Genomic DNA, 19,971 nt, shown 5'->3' with positions numbered 1-19,971 from the left:
CTGTCAAATAATATACATAGCTACCCTGCAAAAGGATTAGAAGAAGCTGAAAAGATGAAGTAGGCAGGATAACATAACTCGCACTACACGGTCTGCTCTCTTCCCGTAAAGGCTGACCCACATAAAGAACCGCTGCATCAGCTGACGCTCTGCGCTTCCAGTGAGCTTCAGCCACAGGACTGAACTGCAGCATCTCACACCTCCAGCACCAGGCCACCCTCAGCCTCCGCCCCCACTGACACACAGGGACTTAGGGTATACTAAAGGCTACTAGGACAGGAACATTTGTAAAAGATTGCCCAAAACTGAAGATGCAAAGGGCTGACATAAGACTAAAAATGTTCGTTCCCTGTTTCCTAAAGTATACAAAAAACCTTTGAAGAGGTGGGGAGAGGGAGTGGGGAAGGAAAGAATTGTTGGTTTGCTGGGGTTTTTTGTACATTACAGACTGACTTCTAACAAACAAGGTTTGTTCTCCTAGCATAACTGAGCATTTTCTGGCAATTTAAAAGAGAGGGCTTGAAATGCCATTTGCAAAATCCTAAACCTTGGCAGGAAACAAACAGCAGCATAACTGGGATAGCAGATTGTGAACCTCTGCTTGCTCTATTATTTCATTCTCTGGTACAGAAGATGCATCTATACTACCAAGTCTTAAAGTAATACAAAACCAAGACCTAAGGACAACAGAAATAGAATGAAGTAGAAATTATTTCTGTGCATGGTGCTTATCTTCAATACAAAAATTATGTCAAGATTAAAATCTAATATGCAGTAAATAGTCCTTCAGTGGACTCAAACCACATTTGATTACTTCAAGCTTTTACCATTATAATTATGTTTTTGTAGTTTATCAAGATAATCTTTTACTTATTATTCAGTTTCCTACAACAGACCATAATTATATTCTAGAAATGTCACAGAGGATTTCCTCAAAAAAAAAAAAAAAAAAGGCATTAGCCTCAGTGACAAATTTCATAAATACTTTAATCTAGATGTTGTGCTTAGAAAAATCAGGTATGTAGAGTCAAAATTCGCAAAGTAAATAGCATCTACAGCTTCCCATTTGATTTTTCTTGCAGATGAAGGTTTAGTACATACATTTCATGATTTAAAGTACAACCAATATCAAGAAAAGAGAAGCATTTTCAAGGAAGCCTTTATTCAGCTTCCAAAATTTCATCTTATGTGTCACAGCATACTCCTGAACCTACTTGCAAGTAAGAGAGGTCAACCGTGGAGTCTCTTTAAGGGACTTCATTTACTCATAATAAGCACCTGGAATTGCAGGGAGGTGGACAAGCATTCATTTCAGCAAATGAACACTGCACTTTAAGTTGGCAAGGGCTACTTTTCAGGTTTTGCCACTGGCAGCTTTATGGTCATACAGAGAAAGAGAGATGTGGATGCCTATGGTAAAGGTCGCACCTGAGACAAAAGTAGCTGCTTTCATCCAACTTGGCATGGAAGCATCTCTAGCACAGCCTAGCACTGTGATGATTTTAAAGACTCAGAAAAGTTGTACAAATGTTTGTACACACCTTACACACCTTAATTATTAATGTTTAGCTAAAGGGCAACCACATCCTAGCAAGGCAAGATGAAGGCATCAGGTTTTAGAATCAGAAAACTTGTGATGTCAGTCCTGATTACTTATCTACCCAATGGTCATCAGATCTGATACTCTTTTTTTTCCTTTTTTTTTTTAAATCATAGAATGGCCTGGGTTGAAAGGGACCTTTAAGATCACCTAATTCCAACCCCCCTGCCACAGGAAGGGACACCTTCAATTAGACCCAGTTGCTCAGAGCCCCATTCAACCTCGCCTTGAACACCTCCAAGGATAGGGCAGCCACAAGTTCTCTGGACAAATAGTCTATTCAAGTCTGTAAACTCTTTTAGGCCACACCATACTTAAGAGCTTGTGGCTGTAATACCTCTCAATGGAATCCCAATCCTAGCTGGCCCATAAAACGAAGAGTTAAAAGTATTTTCCAGGCTAGTCTAGAACTTCACAGTTTTCCAGAAAAATGTTCAAATAATAGGTAAAATCCAGGCCTTCTAAAAAGAAAAAACAACACATCTCCCTAGTCAACTACACAAGAAAAAAAGAAATCTCAGTTTCCTTCTGCAGAAGGAAACGGCAAAAAACTTGCCTTTGTTAGAACAGTTTTTGTCTAGCTCTGCTACAAGCAGCTAGGGATCTCCTCCACAGTCTGAGTCACACTGGAAGCAATTTTGGCATCTGGTTTAAGACAGAATCTGTTATGTCCTCCATCCTTCCCCAGTATGCGGCTAATCCCAGTATTTACTGAAACGAAGCTTCAGAGCAGTGCTCTGCTTCCACCAGCACCGCCCCTTCCCCTGTCTTCCCCTTTTCTGAGGAAAAGGGGAAAAGGAAACCTAGGATGGAGAAAAGTAGAACAGGTGAAGTCAACCCAGATCTGGGCCTCATATGGCCTCACCTAATTAGGGAGGTAAACCTTACGAGGTGCAAATACCTGCTTTGAAACACAGTCTGTCTAATGGTAACACAGGTAATCATTTCCAAACCAACCAGCACAGCTAGAAAGCAGCACAGCTCACCTTGGGCATCCTAGGCAGCTTGCACTCATGCATTTTGCAGCAATGTGTTCTACTCATTTAGGCACCCACCCTAAACAATAACAACTACATGGATGCACATACATGTTTTTGCACTTCTCTTTAGGTACTCTAAAGAAAAGCGTATTATCTTTCAGCATAAGTTAGTAACTCACCCTTTTACCCTTTACAAGTGTATGTGGAGTCTTTGAAACAGACAGACACTGGAAGAAAAATAAGAGTCCTGTTTTAGTCAACTCTCAGTCAGCCTAGAGAAGGCCTGAACTCCCTTCCTCTCTCAAATGATAGCTTTTCCATGCCTTTAATGGCTTTAAGCCTTTCCCCAAAGCATGCTATTCCTGTCATATTTTAGACCATCCAACAGTGATAACAGGTGGTAATGCAGATTTATACAATGACATAGAGATACTTCTGTGCCATTTTTTATGCTCCTTTTGAAAGACACTATTTTACAATAGCAGAAGTTTTTCTAAGGTGACTACAGTATGTTATTCTATACTAGAAAAAGCTGTTAATGTAAAACATAGCCGTATGTAGGAGTAATTCAATTTTTTTTCTTTTCATGCATTACTTTACACTTTCCAACATTAATTTTGGTCTGTGATCATGCTAGCCTGACATCTAGCTTAGCTAGAAAGCAGTGAGATTTTCTATTTTTGTCCAATCTTGAAAAAAAATCCTTAAACCAGTTCATCACCTACATCTTTTGCTACCTACTTTTCAAAACTAAAGGAAATATGTCCTTTGGAAGCCTGTGACACATTACAATCACTTTGATACAGTGAAACCCAACTATTTATTCCTATTTGTTCCATTCCTCCCTAGGGACTTTTGATCTATTTATTGCTCATCATGTGACAATTAGGAGGGACTATAACCAACTTGACTTTCAAAAGCCTTTGATATGGTTATTTCTGGACCACTCAAAGAATTACAGGAGGATTTTAGTAGCTATGCACAACTCATAAATAGAATTCTGAAACATATGGGAGTTTGAACTTTCCTTATCTCACCTGCCACTAACAAAAACCAAATCCTTGATAGTCTCTGTAATGCTCAGGATCACTAATGACTTTGTGGTGATTTACTAAAACATGAGCTGAAATTCCAAGGAATAGCCTGCTAGAGAACATAACATTTTCATACGGTCTCAGCCACATCACTTAAAAAGCTTTTTTTCTGTGGGTATGCAAGGATTATTTTTACAAATATGTCTATAAAATCCTATTTGCTCTAGTGATTGGATGTTTTTATTCATTTGCTTTTGCGCTTCATCTTTTGACCCTTTCTCTAAGCCTACCCTTGATCTGTAAGAGGATGCACCTTGCACAGTCCCTTGGCGTAACTGGGACTTTCTACCTTAATTAGTTTTTGGCAACTTTCTCGTGCATGTCTCTGACAGCCCACACGCTCTCCTAAATCACTCATTAAAGAAACAATATGCAGGAAACGAACAGATGTTATATTTAGAGCTGCAGTGCTGAGTAAAAGTGTTTTATTCTTTTTATCATTTAAATTAAACATGCCTGTTTAAATCCCTCGGTGACTTCCCATTCAGCGCCCACAGTAATCAGAATCACATGCTTCTGAAGTGCAGGATTACAGATCAGTATCTCTTCTGTAATACACTCCTGCCTCAACCCCACTTCTCTCTCACCCCATCACCTCCTCCAAGAGTTTCTGATTCATTCCTTGGCTCTTGCTTAGACCATGCTGACACAGCCAAGCTCCAAGCCTCTTCACCGCCTTTGCCCACAAGTCTCTCTTCCAAATAAGCAGAAACAAGTGGTTTCATAAACCTCAGCCCACATTCCCCCTCCCACAAAAAAAACAAACCAAAACACGAAAACCAGAACACCCAAACATTTTCTGAAGGTACAAAGATTTTGAGACAGGGAGAATCTGTGATTCAGTCCACAAGACAACAGTCTCTCTCTGGAAGATGTATGACTCTCTGCCTCCTACACACGCTGGCACTTGATAGTCCGAGAGAGTCTTTTACAGCCTTGGGACAATTTTAATTCACTCCTCATACCTTTTGACCCACATTTTAGATTAATTTTCTCTCTGGTGCTCATTCTCAGTTCTGTTTCTCCCTTATGTATTTCTCTTTGGCACCTACAAGCCAGTGTACAACAGCTCAAATGTCCATTCAGGTATCTTGTCATTCTTACAAGGCTCATACCCTTCTGACTACTCAATTTTCTTTATGAACAAAGTTCTGGGATCCCCATTCAGCCAGCCAAAAAAAAAAAACCTTAAAAGCATAATCTGGAGGTCAGAGAGAAACAGCAGTAAGATATCTGCAGAAGGGAAAGAAAAAAAGGCAGTAACATAAAAATGTGAATACCTCAGGAGAGAGTATTTGCCATATCTGTGCAACATCTGCTTCTCCTGCCACCATTTTTCCCTCTACCTTAACCACAGCTCCAGCTTCTCAGACACAGCAGTTGCTTTCTCTGCAAGCTCCTTTTGCTACTTACCTCATGAACTTCACTGTCCTCTATAACCCAGGGGAGCACATAGGAAAGAATTTTATCCCTAAATGAAGTAGTATGAATTATATTTATTCAGTTTGGCTTAACAATACGAACGATATTGAATAGACATGTCCAAGAGACTCTTTAGGAAGACAGCCCAGCCCAAGAGAGAATAGAGACATCAAGAGAGTGTTTCTGCCTCCACTGATCTGTGGGGCTGGCAGTAGGGTTCTCAAGTGATTGTGCATGTACCTACTGCAAAGACATGCTCAGCCTCACTACCAGGCTGGAGCCTGGAGATATGGAGATGCAGCCACCTAGTTGTTATCAGGCTACCAGTTTCAGCAACCCTTAATGCTTTCCTCATGCTGAGCACACAGTGTGATTTCCTCCTGTCACATACCACCAAGCAAGCCAAACCAGAAACAGAAATCCTTTAAGAGAGCATCAAGCATCTATCAAATAAGTGTGAGGCTTTGGAATACATCTTCAGCCACATGAAAACACCAGTTTCTCAGTTGAAAACAAACATAGAAGGGGGAATGACAATATAACAACCATAGCTGTTCTGCAGTGCACATAATAATATTGTGCTCCAAAAAAACAGGCAGTTCTACTTCGCACATATATAACAGCTAAAAGCACAAAAGATATCCTCTGAAAAAAATAGAGAAAAATACATTTTAAATGCATTTAAAAAGTGTCAGAGAACAAAACATTAAATTTCCCTACAAAGCTATTTGCTTAGTATTTTGGTCAGCAGCTCTTATGTGAAGCTTACTCATTTTAAGTGCAAATTAACAAAGCTTATATTTGTAATAAAATAAGCCTGTAAAAAGATTGCGCTCCTCTTTTCCCTTCCCTCCTACACTCTTTCTCCTGACAGGCAGGCACATATAAGCAAATGAAGAATGCCTACTAAGATTATTTCACTGGAAAAATGAGATCATTTACTGTTGCCTGACATGTCTTACAATGCATATAAATTCAAGAAGTGTGCCACTGTCTCTCCTCCAGCTATGCCACATATTAGTTGTGCCCTCATATTATTAAAATTTTCAAAGCTGTTGTCATAAACACAAAAATAGGTCAAAAGGAGGTAACCAGATGGCTCCTTGAAGCCTTCAGTATAAAATATATACAATAGCAAAACACAGTGGTAGTCTTTCAGCACACAGTCAAAGAACACACTATAAAGCTGTTTAGTCCAACACTAAGTTCTTGCCCAGTAAGACTTAAACACGTTTCTATGAATAGGGTTCATAATGAAACTCATGTCAGCTTGGATTTAAGTACTTCTCTGCAGTGCCAGCAAGCCCCTAATATTATTAGAACTGCGCTGTCATAAAAGTGAAAGTTTGGATTACCATGTAAAGAGTGGTTTCAACACACATCAGAATTTAAAAAACACGAGTTAATCCTGTTTTAATCATGAAGTCATTAGGATGAACCAGTTTTACAAAACATTTTAACCTGAATGACTCTGAATACAACTTCAGAATTTGCCAAAGCTTTCATAATCTATGTATCTATGCCACAGCAGCCATCATGGAGACGAGCAGACAGGCCAAAGGCTTGTTTATTTTTAAGGCTCTATAAGATGATCCAATAAAGAACTCCATCGCCTCCTAACGCTTTAATAATATCTGCATCAGGGAAATAAGATCACCAACCACCAATAGTTTTTGAAAATCTAATAGCTCGACTACATAAAACATTTTTTGGAAAAGAAAATGCTTTCAAGACCTTGTGCAGTTGCCTGAAACCTATTAAGAAAGAAAAAAGTGAGTTTACGGACAGAACATTTTACATTTTCATGAAGGCAAGGCAAAAGTGATGGTAAAATGAAATATGATGATGGAAATATGGTGGTTTCACGATTAATCTGAGTCTAGAAAAAGCCAGGATATGGAAGATAAGGGAATCAAAGGCCATGACATATATTTTAATTATCTCAGAAACAAGCAGGATTGTAACCTGTCACCTCAGGGCTCAGTAACTAGCACCTTACTCATGATATATTGAAGGCAGGAAGCCAAATCTGTCCAAAATGTGAAGTTTATAGGAGATTATTTGGGAATCAGAATTCAGTATCAGCTCAGAAAAATAAAACTATGTGAACAGCTTAAAAGATAGCTGTACAGTTCTATGAAGATTTGGCCTACCAGTCTGTCTAAAAGAACATGTGCTGCACTGGGATACTTTGCTGAGAGTTTCTGGCAAGTTAAGTCACAGGAAATATAAATTCACAGATTTCACCTCTAAAGATGCTATCAAAAAACTTTACATTAAAGTCAAAGCTATTTTCATTTTCTGAAAAAATCTACTGCCGCTATTGACAGGGAAATCAGTGCAATATTGCTCCACTTTTTTAGGGGCAGTAAGAGAAACAACATACACTTATTTATTTAAAAAAAAAAATCTCTAGAAAGAAAAAGAAAAACCATAACAAAATAAGTATCACTGTTATCTTCAATAGGATTGGTATTATCTGACCTAACTGCATTGTTCTTTAGAAGCACGCAGACTTTAGCAATAAACGAGCTCAGAGGAATATTCACATGGTCCAATACTCTGTGTCTAGCACCAAACATGTAAGCAGTCATGTACTGCAGGGAAGACTTTGGAAGCTAAACAAAGATGAAGTGACTGTCTAGGCACTGTGGAGATGCAAGAGGAAATCTGTACAAAGAACCAGTGGGGAGAGGGGAACAGGACAGGGACAGCCATAATGACCCACTGGCTTAAAACATACCTCGAAACTGTATTCAATTAATAAATAATATAGTGATGCTTTTTAAATGCTTTCATCAGGAAACTGTGGTTAGTAAATAGAGGCAAATGCAAGTAAATAAAAGGCCTTTATCAAGAACCAGTCAGCAAACTTCAGACATGCCAACATTAACCTGTGGTACAGCAGTAATAGTTTTATTAAGTTACTTGAATCTGCTAGAATGCTCTGACTGCTTCTAGCTATCATGACCTGTGCTGCCATCACCAAACTGCACTGTCTAGAACATCATCAAATATTTGAAAACCATTCAGCAATTGCTGCTAATTTAGAATAAACTCTTCTTTAGGAGCCCTGCATTTCAGTAGAGTGCACGACTGGGGAGGTACTGGACCTATATTAAGTATCTGTTGGTCTCTTGGTGACATGTAGGGTGTTAATCATGACCAATAAGGATGTAATTGCCTAGATCCAGCCTACCTATAACTCACTCTTCTCAAGATATACTTTTATTTAAGCTATTTCACTTTCCCTGACTACCAAAAGGTTTTTAAAAAAGAGGTGGCTAGGCACATCTAGCAATGTATCAATATCAGACTTATTCCCTTCCTGCCCCATTTAGGTTTCTAAGTGTGGCATTTTTTTCCACACATCTCTTTCTTAGGTTCTCTGAAGGAGAACAGCCAATTCCTGTAGAAGCAATTTCAGCACTACCTTCTCTCCAACCAGTTTCATATATGAAATATGTATTTTATATTTGAAACAGAACCTACTGCACTATAAGATTCAGTGAAAGCTTCACAGGATTCAGTTCAGTTGAATAAATATTTCTTTTATCTCTTCCACCCACTTACACAGCAGCAGGCACACTTCCAGGACACAGAATGCATGTCTCTGTTCAAGTACTGAATTCAACTCCCTCCTCTTACAATGCCCAATCATACATTTGTAAAGAACCTTTGTAAAGTCAGTCTTGGATTCTAAAAAGGAAAAATCTACCCCAATTAACACAAACCTTCCTATATTAGTAAAGAAAATATACTCCTTTGGATATACCCCTTTGAACGGAGAGGGACATTTTGTGATCCAATAAGGGAAAAGAGAAGTTCTGTAGTGTTCAAAGATGTACTTTATTGGCAGGCCTCACAAACTCTTGAAAAACACTCCAAGTTAGATATGAAACTAGTTCCAAAACACATGCTTTATGCTCATCACACATCACAGTGTTGCTAACTCATATAAAGACACTTGGTCACCTCTTCATATACACAAAACACTTGTTTTCAAGGATAAAGCTTCACAAGCATCACAATTATTCCTAGGAGTATTCTGATTCTCAGCTCAGATACAAAGTTAGTATGGCTCTGAAGATTACTGGACTGTAAGCTCTATTAATTTGATCACATAAGTGCTCAAATACTGTGGCAAGTATTAAGTAAAGAGTCTTATAAACTGGCCTGTATTAAGTCATTCTGTATTTTCTTCAAGCTAAAAGCACACACAGCTAGCTGCTGTTGTTCAGTTGATGTGCAATATTAAGTTGTTAAAATGGATATTCCATCATGATCCTGAACTCCCTTTTTAACTGAAGTCCTGTAAACTGGTGTACCTGACCCTTAGTGGAAAGGGTACTGAAAGAGGGAATCTGAGACTATCATGAGACAAGCATGAGGAAAAAAACAACTCCACTACTAAATCTGACATTCTGGTAATACAAGTTTCAGAACAAACTGGTAGTGCCTAAACAGGTTATTTCGTATTTCCATCCACATAAAACTGCATGGGGTTCATCAAAAGCACACCAATTCTAAGTACAATACAACAATTTATTCTGAATATTTTTATCTGAGTTTATTCTAGTGCTTAGCAGAAGAACAAATAAAGAATGTTTCATGCTGCACAGAATTTTATTTTTGCCTTTAAATTAGTATCCAGTGAAGATTAGGCATGATAAATGCAGAACCTATGTTTACATGGACTTCATCTTATTGATCATACATAGTTTTATTACATTTTATTGACAGTAGTATCTACTTGTTGGTTTGTTGGAGGATTTTGTCCTCCTCAACATACACAAGTCTGGACTGTTCATTATGTTGCATTCTATTTTGTGTAATGCTCTCTTCAATAGATAGTCTACATTTTTCTTTCAGTTTTAAAATGACATGTACACATCCTTCTTCTCTCCTGCCCTCCCACCCCTAAATCAGATATAATTTTAAAGATTTTCAGTAGGCCATTTTTTTCTGTTATTGGTGAATTTTAAAATATAATTGAACATTTCTCCAAAACAAAAATACTTTTTTTGTAAAAATTGTAAAATTGTAAAATTTTTTTTATTAAAACCAATTTTAACATGTGGTTGTACTCTGGAAACAGACCTGTAAATTGGCATCTCTTCCTAACAGATAATTCCTGGTGTGAACTTGGAGTGTTGCCCACTAAAATTCCTGAAAGACACTCAGCTACTATTAAATCAGATAATGACTTCCACTGGTTGCAGTTTTGGTTCATTAGAAGTATTATGCTAATAAGCATAAATACTTAAAGCAACAAATCCCTCAAAATGGCTTTTACCAAAACGAAGAGATGCCACAATTTCTTTCTCCCACTGTATGATGACTACTTCCACGTTGTCATTCTTACCCTCCCTACCAGCGTAAACATATAGCGACTACTACAATCAGTGTTGTGTTACTGGAAAATCAATGACAAAGAATCAAACACTGTATTTTTTATTCACAAGATAATAGTTTCACTCTTGTCTGCAGTAAAAAGGCCTTGATGGACCAATTTTGGCCACTGCATATTAAATATGTAGATATAGGTAAAATGGAAAGAGTCTAGAAAAGCATTAAGAATGGTAAAAGATTTAGAAACTACTGCCTCCAAAGTCTATGATGTTTAGACTAAAGAAAAAAAATGTCAGTACATGAATAAGAACAGTCATTCAATACATAAGATTGTTACAGCAAAACCAGCAACAAGTTGCTCTACAAGATGACAGAAGGAAGTACCCTTAATTAGTCTAATATAAACCAGGAACATTTAAGTCAGATACTACCTACTTTTTGAACTAGAAAAACTATTAAAGCAACTGGAATAAACCACCTAAGGATTATAATAAAAGTTTCCACTGTTAGATTAAATATGTTCTGCCACGTCTAGATACATTCAGTCACCGTTCCACTTTACAGAGTGCAGTAGCAATTATCTTTTATGCTATTCCCTGTAACATCACATTCCTTCTTCTTTGTGCTCCTTTAACATACCCTCAGTCCAACTTATGGCATGACACAATGCTTGTGTATATATATAATTCAGAAGCTGACCATCTTAAAAAGCACACATCTGTTTTCTTAAGCTGTGGGACTTCTCTGGGTTTTGGTGTGAAGTATCTGCTCATTTTCAACCTAGAGGATTTTTCAGGATCCAAAAACCTGCAAAGTTGATCAACCAGTAGACCTTAGAGGTGATGAGGTGTGGCATGAATAGTCAAAGCCTGTACTACCAAACATGGTATTGTAGAATGTCTACCTTACTAAATAGCTGGAACAACATGAGGATCTTTTTTGAGGATTTCTTGGGGAAATCAGCTGCTTTTTTGGACCTTGTTTTGACAGCACCTTAAATCAAATGTGCTGTCAACTCTTATGCCCACACCCCATGACACCATACAAATAGAAGCATCTCTGTTGTACTTTTTATGGCAATCTGAGTGAACAGTAAGAGTTACAAAGAAAAAATCCACACATATAACTGTTCATAATATGCTTATTACTATGCAAGCGTTGCTCTTGAATAATTTCAGAAAATGAGCACAAAAAATGATACATCTTTGGAAACAACCCTATTCAGGATTCTGGAATTCATGTTTGTTGTACCTAACAAAATTCTTTAAAGGAAAAAATATGCTAGGACAGAGTTATACAATTGTCAAAATACAATTTTTTGTGATTTTCTCTTCTACTATCTCTCATGCACTCATCTTGTTCAAAAGCAAGATAGCAGTAGCAGCAAAGTGAAGCTACATGTAATGCTTTCCCCAGGCTGCAGGGAAGCATCTACTCCCAACATAGGTGCATGTTCCTACACTTCAATACATTAACCCCAAGAATTGGGTGAAAACAACTGACAGGGCCATGATCCAAGTTAAGAATAACTCAAAAAAACCCCAAAAACCCATGCAGGGTGGAAGTGGAGATACTGAGTGTTATGCTGTTGGATGTTTTTTCTAAGTTCAGTGATCTGCTTTATAAAACAGTCCAGCAAATAGCTGCATCAGCACAATTAAAGGAACAGAGAACTGTAGCAGGGAATCAGAAAGGAACTCAATCAACTAATGTGTGTTTATTCAAATCACATTCCATTCAGCCTGTATCAGGCTGACCTCTAAAGCCCATAACAAATCCACAGCCCACCAACAACTGCAGGAATTTCTCCTGCAATGTATTTGTGCTCAGGAGAGGCCCGAGGTGTACAGCTGACTAAAAACGGGCTGCAACGCATACGCATAGCGTGGGAGAGTTACTCACGCATGAGCCTCTTATAGTAACCAACTCTCCCACATTGTGCACTGCATGTAGTTAATACCTATATGGATATCAAAAAGATTTGATATGCAAGAAAGCTGATTTGCCTTCTGAAAACATTAAGTTGGGTGTTCCCTTCTTAAAATATGAAGAATGAGATATTGCATTAAGTCTGACATTTAATTTCATTCCTAACAAAAAAAAAACGAAAAAAAAATTTAAAAAAAAAGAAAAGGGAAGAGCAAAGACTTAAGAATGCAGAAAAATGTGACTTAAATGTAAATACAGCAGAAACACTGGCATGGCATTATGCAAAGTGAGTGCCACTAGAGATGAATTATAAAATAACTTGTTCTAAATGAAGGACAAGCACTAAAAGAATGTACACATTCATATACCAGCTGTCTTATTGTTGCAGGCTGGGAAGAACCTATTGAACCAAGAACTGAAGAAAAGAACAAATGTTCTTTTGTATTTAACTAATGTAGTGGTAACAGCCAGTGACGAGGGCCTCCCGTGTTGATAGTTTAAGGGCTAAATGAATGTGGTTTTCTCCTCAATCACTGACTTACACCTAATTTTTCTGCCTTCACACCTGCACAAAAACATACATAAGTGAGAACAGGACAGTGGGAAGAAAAAGATGTACAGCTCTCACTGAGAAGCTAAAAAGGCACAGACAGGAAGCACTCTCCTGTCCACATCTAGATCAAGTAAGATTCTAGGAAAGAAGCTCAGCCTTAACCTTCCCCTTGAGAAAGACCCATGAGCTGGGCTAGGATTATGTATTCCTTTATAATTAGTTTTCATAAATATACAATGCAGCTATTTTAATACCAAGAACTACTTAGGAATTCTACATTATTTAAACATGAAGCTTGCACATCCTCTTCAAACACTGTATCACTTATTAGAATCTAATTCAATACCTATTCTTACTATGTAAAACCTCAAGAGATGGAATGATACACTTGAAATTCCATAAAGGGTATCCGAATAAGAATCATAACCAGTTACCTAGAACCTGACACTCCAGTTCAGCACACTACTCCAAATATAAAATAATGTAAGACAAAATTACATGGCATCTTAGCTTTTCATGGTTCTGTATTCCTACAAGATAAATTCCTAAACACTACCAAAATTTCAGAATACCTTCTAGGTCATATAGACAAGAAACAGAGCTAGAATTAATCTCAAGAGCATGCAACATGCTTATGGAGAGAACATATTTTTAACTAAGGCCTGACAATCTGCAGTGGGTTTCTAGGTTTCCAGAAAGTCACAGTTTTTGCATCTTGGCTTTCAAACTTAAGGAAAAGAAGTTGCATTAGCATATTTATTTTTATCCGTAGTGTTTATTTCTGCTGTAATGCCCATGAACACTACATATCTAGTAATAATATGCAAAAAGAATGAAAGTGACAAAGTAGGAAAAAGTTCACACTTGTAGTGCGTTGAACCTGAGTTGATGGACAGTCTTGTAGACTAATGATGCTTTGTTGGTGTGACCTAGCCCACTGTGGGGCTGAGGCAGCGAGATGCCAATCAATCCCAGCCCATCCCCTGGATCCAGTTTCCCGAAGAGGCAGACTCAGAGGGTGGGTCGAGGGGTGGCTCAGAAACCTAAGCCGCATCACCCCTGGGCGGTGCCCGGGTCCAAGCCGCCTCCCCCGGGTTGAGAAAATTCCCGGTTACTCGGTTGTTCACTGGGTCTCTGTTGTAACTCCCACCTCTCAGTTTCCCCCAGTGGTTCTTGTTAAATTGTATCCTCCCTTGGCTTGTAACTCATTGGTTGTTTTCCCCTTTCACCGCAGTTTTCAAAACTGAGGACAAGGCTCCGAGGAGCCATCCCATCACATCGGATTCCAGCTTGTTCAGGTTGTGAAACTTCTAACAATAAACCTGTTAGGAGCCAGACCAGAACAGACTCTCTTCTCTCTTCCTTTGTCTCCAAGCTAACATGAACCGATCCCATGGGATCCTGCCGTGTTCCCTCTGCCAAGAAGCCAGCTAGCTAGCCCAGCCAGCAGCTCTTTTCCTGATGCCGAAGTCGCTTCTGTGACGGGCAGAAGTAACGCAGCTGGACTCCCTCTGACCTGGGGCACGCCAGAGTTGGTGCCTTGAGCACCAAACCCTGCATTAACACTTCTCACAATTTACATATTTAAACCACACGGAAAGGCGGGAATTGCCTTTTGTCCCAGCTTGCCTCCTGGAAGGTGGAGGGGGCCTTGGAGCCTCCGCCGCTGGGTGGGGGAACTATCCCAGAGCCGCAGGCAGCTAAAACCAAGGGCTGCCACACAGCTAAACCCATCCAGCACGGCTCCCTGGGACCGGCGGGTCCCTCTCCTCTCCACACGGAGCCAACGGGAGCTGGCGGAGCCTCCTGTCTGCAGCCAGCACACTTCGCACTGAACTGGACACCACGCAGCCAGCAGCACACAGGGAGCGAGGCTTTCCCCAACGTAAAACCTGAACAAGAACACTCTTCAACGTGGCGGCTTCAGAGTCAGAGAGAAAGAGAAGTGAGTCCCGTGAGACGGAGCTGAGCATGGCGACGGGAGAAAAGAGGGCGGTACCGCGATTCTCGTGAGTAGCTTAAAAACCTTCTTGCATGCCATGGTAAGAAACTGTAATATCACAAACTGTTTGTCTCTTTAATCCATTTGGAGTACACAGGGGGGTGGAGAATTCATGTGCGGCCCGTGAAAATTGTGAAGAGTGTCTATGCCAGGCTATATAGAAGCATTGAGAGGCTTTTAGAGATTTGTGGCGAAGAAAGCCTTTGTGTTCAGGCCAAAGTAACTCATCCTTAAAAAGATTAATAACCCCATGTGATGGCCCGTGTTTGGCAGTGTGAAGGAACTGTGAGATTTTTCATGCGGGAGATGTTTTACACCACAGCAGATTGTTTCTTTCAGGACAGGTCTGCTGTTGGTGGCAGTTTGGGAACCATGTGCAGCTGAAGAAGAAAACCCATTTTTCCTTAAGCATATGCCAGAGACTTATCAAGAACTGCAACACTGACTAAAATCCCATGTTCTGTTATCCTTTGTGCGAGTTGGGTAAAAGGAGGAAAGTGCTCAAAAGGGGGAGGGGGTTTGTTTTAATTTCTTGTTATTTCTCTTTACTTTTAATTCTATTAGTAATAAAACTCTTTCTTTGTACTGCAACTGCTTAAGTTTTGTGCCTGCTTTGCTTTCTCCTAATTCTTATCTCACAGAGGGGAAATGAGTAAGTAATGGATATTTTGACCCAAAACCACAACACTTAATTGGTGTTTCCGCCCGGTTTATGAACTGAATCCACTACGACATTCAATACCAGTCATATTACAAGTATATTCACCATCAACATTAAATTGCAGCTATATTGGAAAAAAATCCAAACCCAACTTAGAAGCCCAACTTTCTTCTCAGTACTCAAGTAACCACAAACTTGTAATATCACTCACCAAGCCGTATTATTTATACTAACATTCCCAACATCATCAGATATCTATTTTCAGACAGATAACCAGTAGCCATGAAAATTAAAGCCGTTATCAGGCTCACGAGCGTTAAACCTGTGGATTTCTGGCCTTCAGCAACTCCTGTATGAGGAAGAAATGTAAGACTTTTCCTCCCCATTAACACTAAAGAGTCAGCATTGCCAAGGATGGGTGATAATGCTTCCTCCTAGGCAACACCTACAGCCAAAATACAGCAGGGCTGCTTGTTAAGTCCCTTCTGATGTTATGAATCAAATGTACAAGATTAGGGCCATTAAGCTCTGTCAGCAAGACAGAATATTCTACTTTAAGGACGAAAAGCCAGCATGATCGAGCAGCAAGAGGTCAGTTAGGGAATCTCTAACAGTTCTGGATTTGCTCAAGGTCTTCCACAGCAATACAGAGATTTGGGCAACCACCAAACTGGTAAAATACAACAGAATTTCAGTCATTTTTTTCACTCTGTACATTCATCATCAGACCAGAACAATTCTTTAAAAACAAGGATCCTTAAGAAACAAGTCCTTAAGAAAGACAAGAAATTAATCTTGTAGAATTAAATGACTTATGGTATGACCTAAAATATGGAAGGCTTAGTAGTAGGATATTTTGTTCCTAGATGGCAGTATTTCTCATTTTGAGAAATATTCAATCAAGCATGGCTAAAACAAGCAGATTCAGCAGCCAATAAAAAGCTATTAATTTCAGCCTAACATCCAGTAAAAGCAACTAATTTGACAATACATAATTGCAACAGAAGTTTTCAATGCCAAATACAGCAACATGGTTTTGGCACCCTGCTAAAGCAGCAAAATAACTGCTAATAACCAGTTATTTGGCATTGGGCAAGAGTAGAAAGAGCATACGAGTATGAAGGAAAAACACAAGAAATAAATGTATCACCCTTTATGCGACTAGTTTTAAACTTACCAAACCTCTACAACAAATCTCGAAAGATACTGGAAGGAAAATCTACTCTGCCCATCTTAAGTCCATCTGGATTTAGAAAATATTAAATGCAGGAAGCTATGTTTTCGAAGCTTGTGTTTGTTTTATTCTAATTGAAGCTTCATCTAAAGGTACAGCCAGTTGGAAAAACTGATTAGCTCTGTGTGGGATGGACAAAACCTTCATGATAGATATTGGTTGCTTTAATTAAAAAAAAAAAAAAGGCAGTAGCTAAAAATTTCTGCACAGTTGGTCACTGGCAAGTTACAGAGATTGAGCAGGAAAAAGTACTTTATTGTGTAGGCTAAAAGGAAAGAAAATAAACAGGACAGCTTAATTGAACAACATGGTTTCACATTTAGGAATAAGTCTATGTTGTTTATGTAAATTGCACACAAGTATTAGAGAAGGGGTGGTACAGAGGTGGCTGACAGCATTAACTTTAGGCAGAGTAGACCATCTATTTTATTGCATTACATAAGGTTTGGTTGCAAAACCCATTAAAGTCAACTAACTCTTCATTTATGTGAATTGTCTTTGAATTTGACCCAGAATTTAAACAGCATGACTACTTGCTTTGTAAGCACAAGGTCTGAAAAAATTCCGGTTTGCAGATGAGATTTCCCATGCTGGAGTTGAACCACAGTGACAAAATAAATGACTCTGCACATTGCATCTCATTTGTTGCAGAAAATATTCTTACTCTTACCTGCACATTTTCTTCTGTAACTTGAATTTCAGCAGTGTAAATATAATCAATAAGCATCCTTAGAGTCCAGCCATCAACTTCCTTTATTCGAACTTTTTTTGCTCGGCTTTCACTCATCTCACCTACAAATACAGTTTATTAGTCAAGTAAATAAGACAGAAATACAGCACAAATGTAGAAGTTTAATAGCAGCAGAAATTTTGTGTATGAACAGTTGTGACAGTAGAAAAACTTCCATAATAATAATTTAATTTCTTTCTTTCCCTCCTTCTTCCAGTGAGAAAGGAAGATTTTGTTGTTACCATCATGCAAATGCTACCTTGGTTAATACTTTTAGTGCAGGTGACCTATTTTTTCCAGTGTACAGTATCAGGAAAATATTGTTACCAGACCTAAATAAGACACTTCAAATGTATACAAAAATTTTTCTGGGAAAGCAAGCTATTAAAATACTCTAGCTTTATTAATTTCTGAATTGAAGGAGCATACCAAACATGGTCTGGAGTAAATTTCTTTAAATAAGAAAAGTTATATCCCCACAGAAGAATTAACATACATATTTCTTTGCTTGCCTATTTATTATTCCCTTAGCAACTTCACCTCTTTTACAGATCCAATTTAACAGCTCAAACTCAAGCTAAGATAAAATGGTAAGCAAGGGAAAACTTGCTGGATCTCATTTTGTGGAGGCTGACATGTTGGCCATATGCCACAACCAATCTTCATAGAAAGGCCTGCAAAGTAACTTCCACCTTCCAAAATATGATGTTTCTCAAAGTGCAGTATCTTCTTTATGGCTGAAATAATTATCCAAATATATATTTTGAAGTAATGGCTATAACGTTCTTCATGACTTCCAGATCAGGTCATCCCAGATCTTTAAACCCTTCTGCACCGACCCACTGAGAAACAAAACATGAACTACTAAAGTTGTGTTGGAAGATATATAAAATTTGACTTTGGAAGAATATATCCCAATCTCTGAATACATTAGTTTCTTATTCTTCTATGTTGGATATTATTTCTTTCCCTTAGGCATAGGCATCAGTGATATAATAAATTTAATGTATACAACAAGAAAGACAAGATGGAGAAGTGAACAAGAACATGCTAACCACTGCTGGTATTTTCTTATGAAGTCATACACATTTTCACTGCTTGTTACCCTCAGGTCTCTAGGGTTGGTGTGAAACAATGCATTTTACCCAGTGCTTTCAGCAAAGGGATCATCACTGAGGAAATCTCTTACCATGCCTTTATTCGTGCCTTTTTTTTGAGCTGAAGGGTAAAGCATGGCATTGCAAATCAACCCTTTAAGTGACAGGAAGTTCAAAAGACCATCTAGCCACATAAAAACCAGCAAAATCCAGCCCCCACAGAACTTTCTTCTTTCACCTGCACTTCTGAGACATTCCCCTACACCTTTGAAGGATGACTGCAGTACATTCCCTGCAGAGCTCTGTATTCCAAGTTTCTGCTTCTAGTTTGACACAGATTAAACCTATTGATCTTCAGAGCATGTAAGCTGCTACTTATTTATTATGCAAGCTGCTGTGGAGGTGGTCCTTTGGGAAAACTGTGTGTGTGGGAAAGCAGATTTTGATATTCTGCAAGCACATTAGGTTTGTTTTCAGATTTTGTGTCAAGGCTTTTAGAGTCATGGATAGGCACCTTCTCTGTTTAAAAACCAAGCCCAGAATATAAAAATAAAAAACTCTAAACAAGAAAAAAAACCCAAAACAAAAAGCCCCACACCCAAACAACAACAACAACAAACCACCCACCAAAAATAACACCAAAAATACTTGCTTCCAACTTTCACGTGAAACAGACATGCAATCTTACACCACTCTAGATCAATTCATATCTGTTTGATAGATCATATAGAGGAAACCATAGATGCACTCAGTAGGCAGTCTCAGTCTAGAATTCAACCTGCTGAAGAACTCAGTTTATGACTAGGAAGCAGCACCACCATATCTCCACAGAGTTCTGAATGACAGGAAAGCATACTGTGAACAGAAAGAAAGCACTGAGCTGATCCAACCTCCCAAGCAGCAGCAAAGCATCAGCTGAGTTGAAGATACTAAAGGGGCTACCTAAAAAGCTTCTGTGGTTCCTCACAAAGTAATGAAAAGAAGGCTTTTTTCTTCTTTTTTTTTACCCAAGGATTTTACAAATGGAGAATGGAAGCGAGGAGAGCAGGTAAATCCCTAAGGATAACTGCCATTGCAGAAAAGAAAATTAAACTCAGGTCACCCATGTCTGAAGTCAGGCCTTATAGCCACTGAAGAGTCACTTCTCTGATGTTTTATAATCAATTCCCCTAAACATTTAAGTAGATTTAAACCATATTTCTAAATAATTCCACTGTATAAGAAGAAATATTCCTAGTAACATAGATTAAACGGCAGGGACTTTCTTCCCCCCTCTCCCCATTAGGGCTACCATTACAAGTACAAATGGGGAAAAGG

The 19,971-nt window shown here is 38.7% G+C and overlaps 1 protein-coding gene across 3 annotated transcripts in view; it reads right to left on the bottom strand.

Moving 5' to 3' along the window:
- The window catches only part of KLHL2 (kelch like family member 2), a 57,084-nt gene that overhangs the window by 27,565 nt on the left and 9,548 nt on the right, over positions 1-19,971 (bottom strand). For all 3 annotated transcript variants that reach the window (XM_039550809.1, XM_039550810.1, XM_010401402.2), the window contains exon 4: positions 17,498-17,619. In XM_039550809.1, coding sequence (XP_039406743.1) covers positions 17,498-17,619 — 122 coding nt within the window. The remainder of the gene's footprint in view (positions 1-17,497; positions 17,620-19,971) is intronic.

The sequence above is a fragment of the Corvus cornix genome, chromosome 4, assembly GCF_000738735.6.
Source record: "Corvus cornix cornix isolate S_Up_H32 chromosome 4, ASM73873v5, whole genome shotgun sequence".
Lineage (NCBI taxonomy): Eukaryota > Metazoa > Chordata > Aves > Passeriformes > Corvidae > Corvus > Corvus cornix.
Note: the sequence above shows the minus strand (reverse complement) of the source record. Positions and strands in the feature narration are given on the sequence as shown.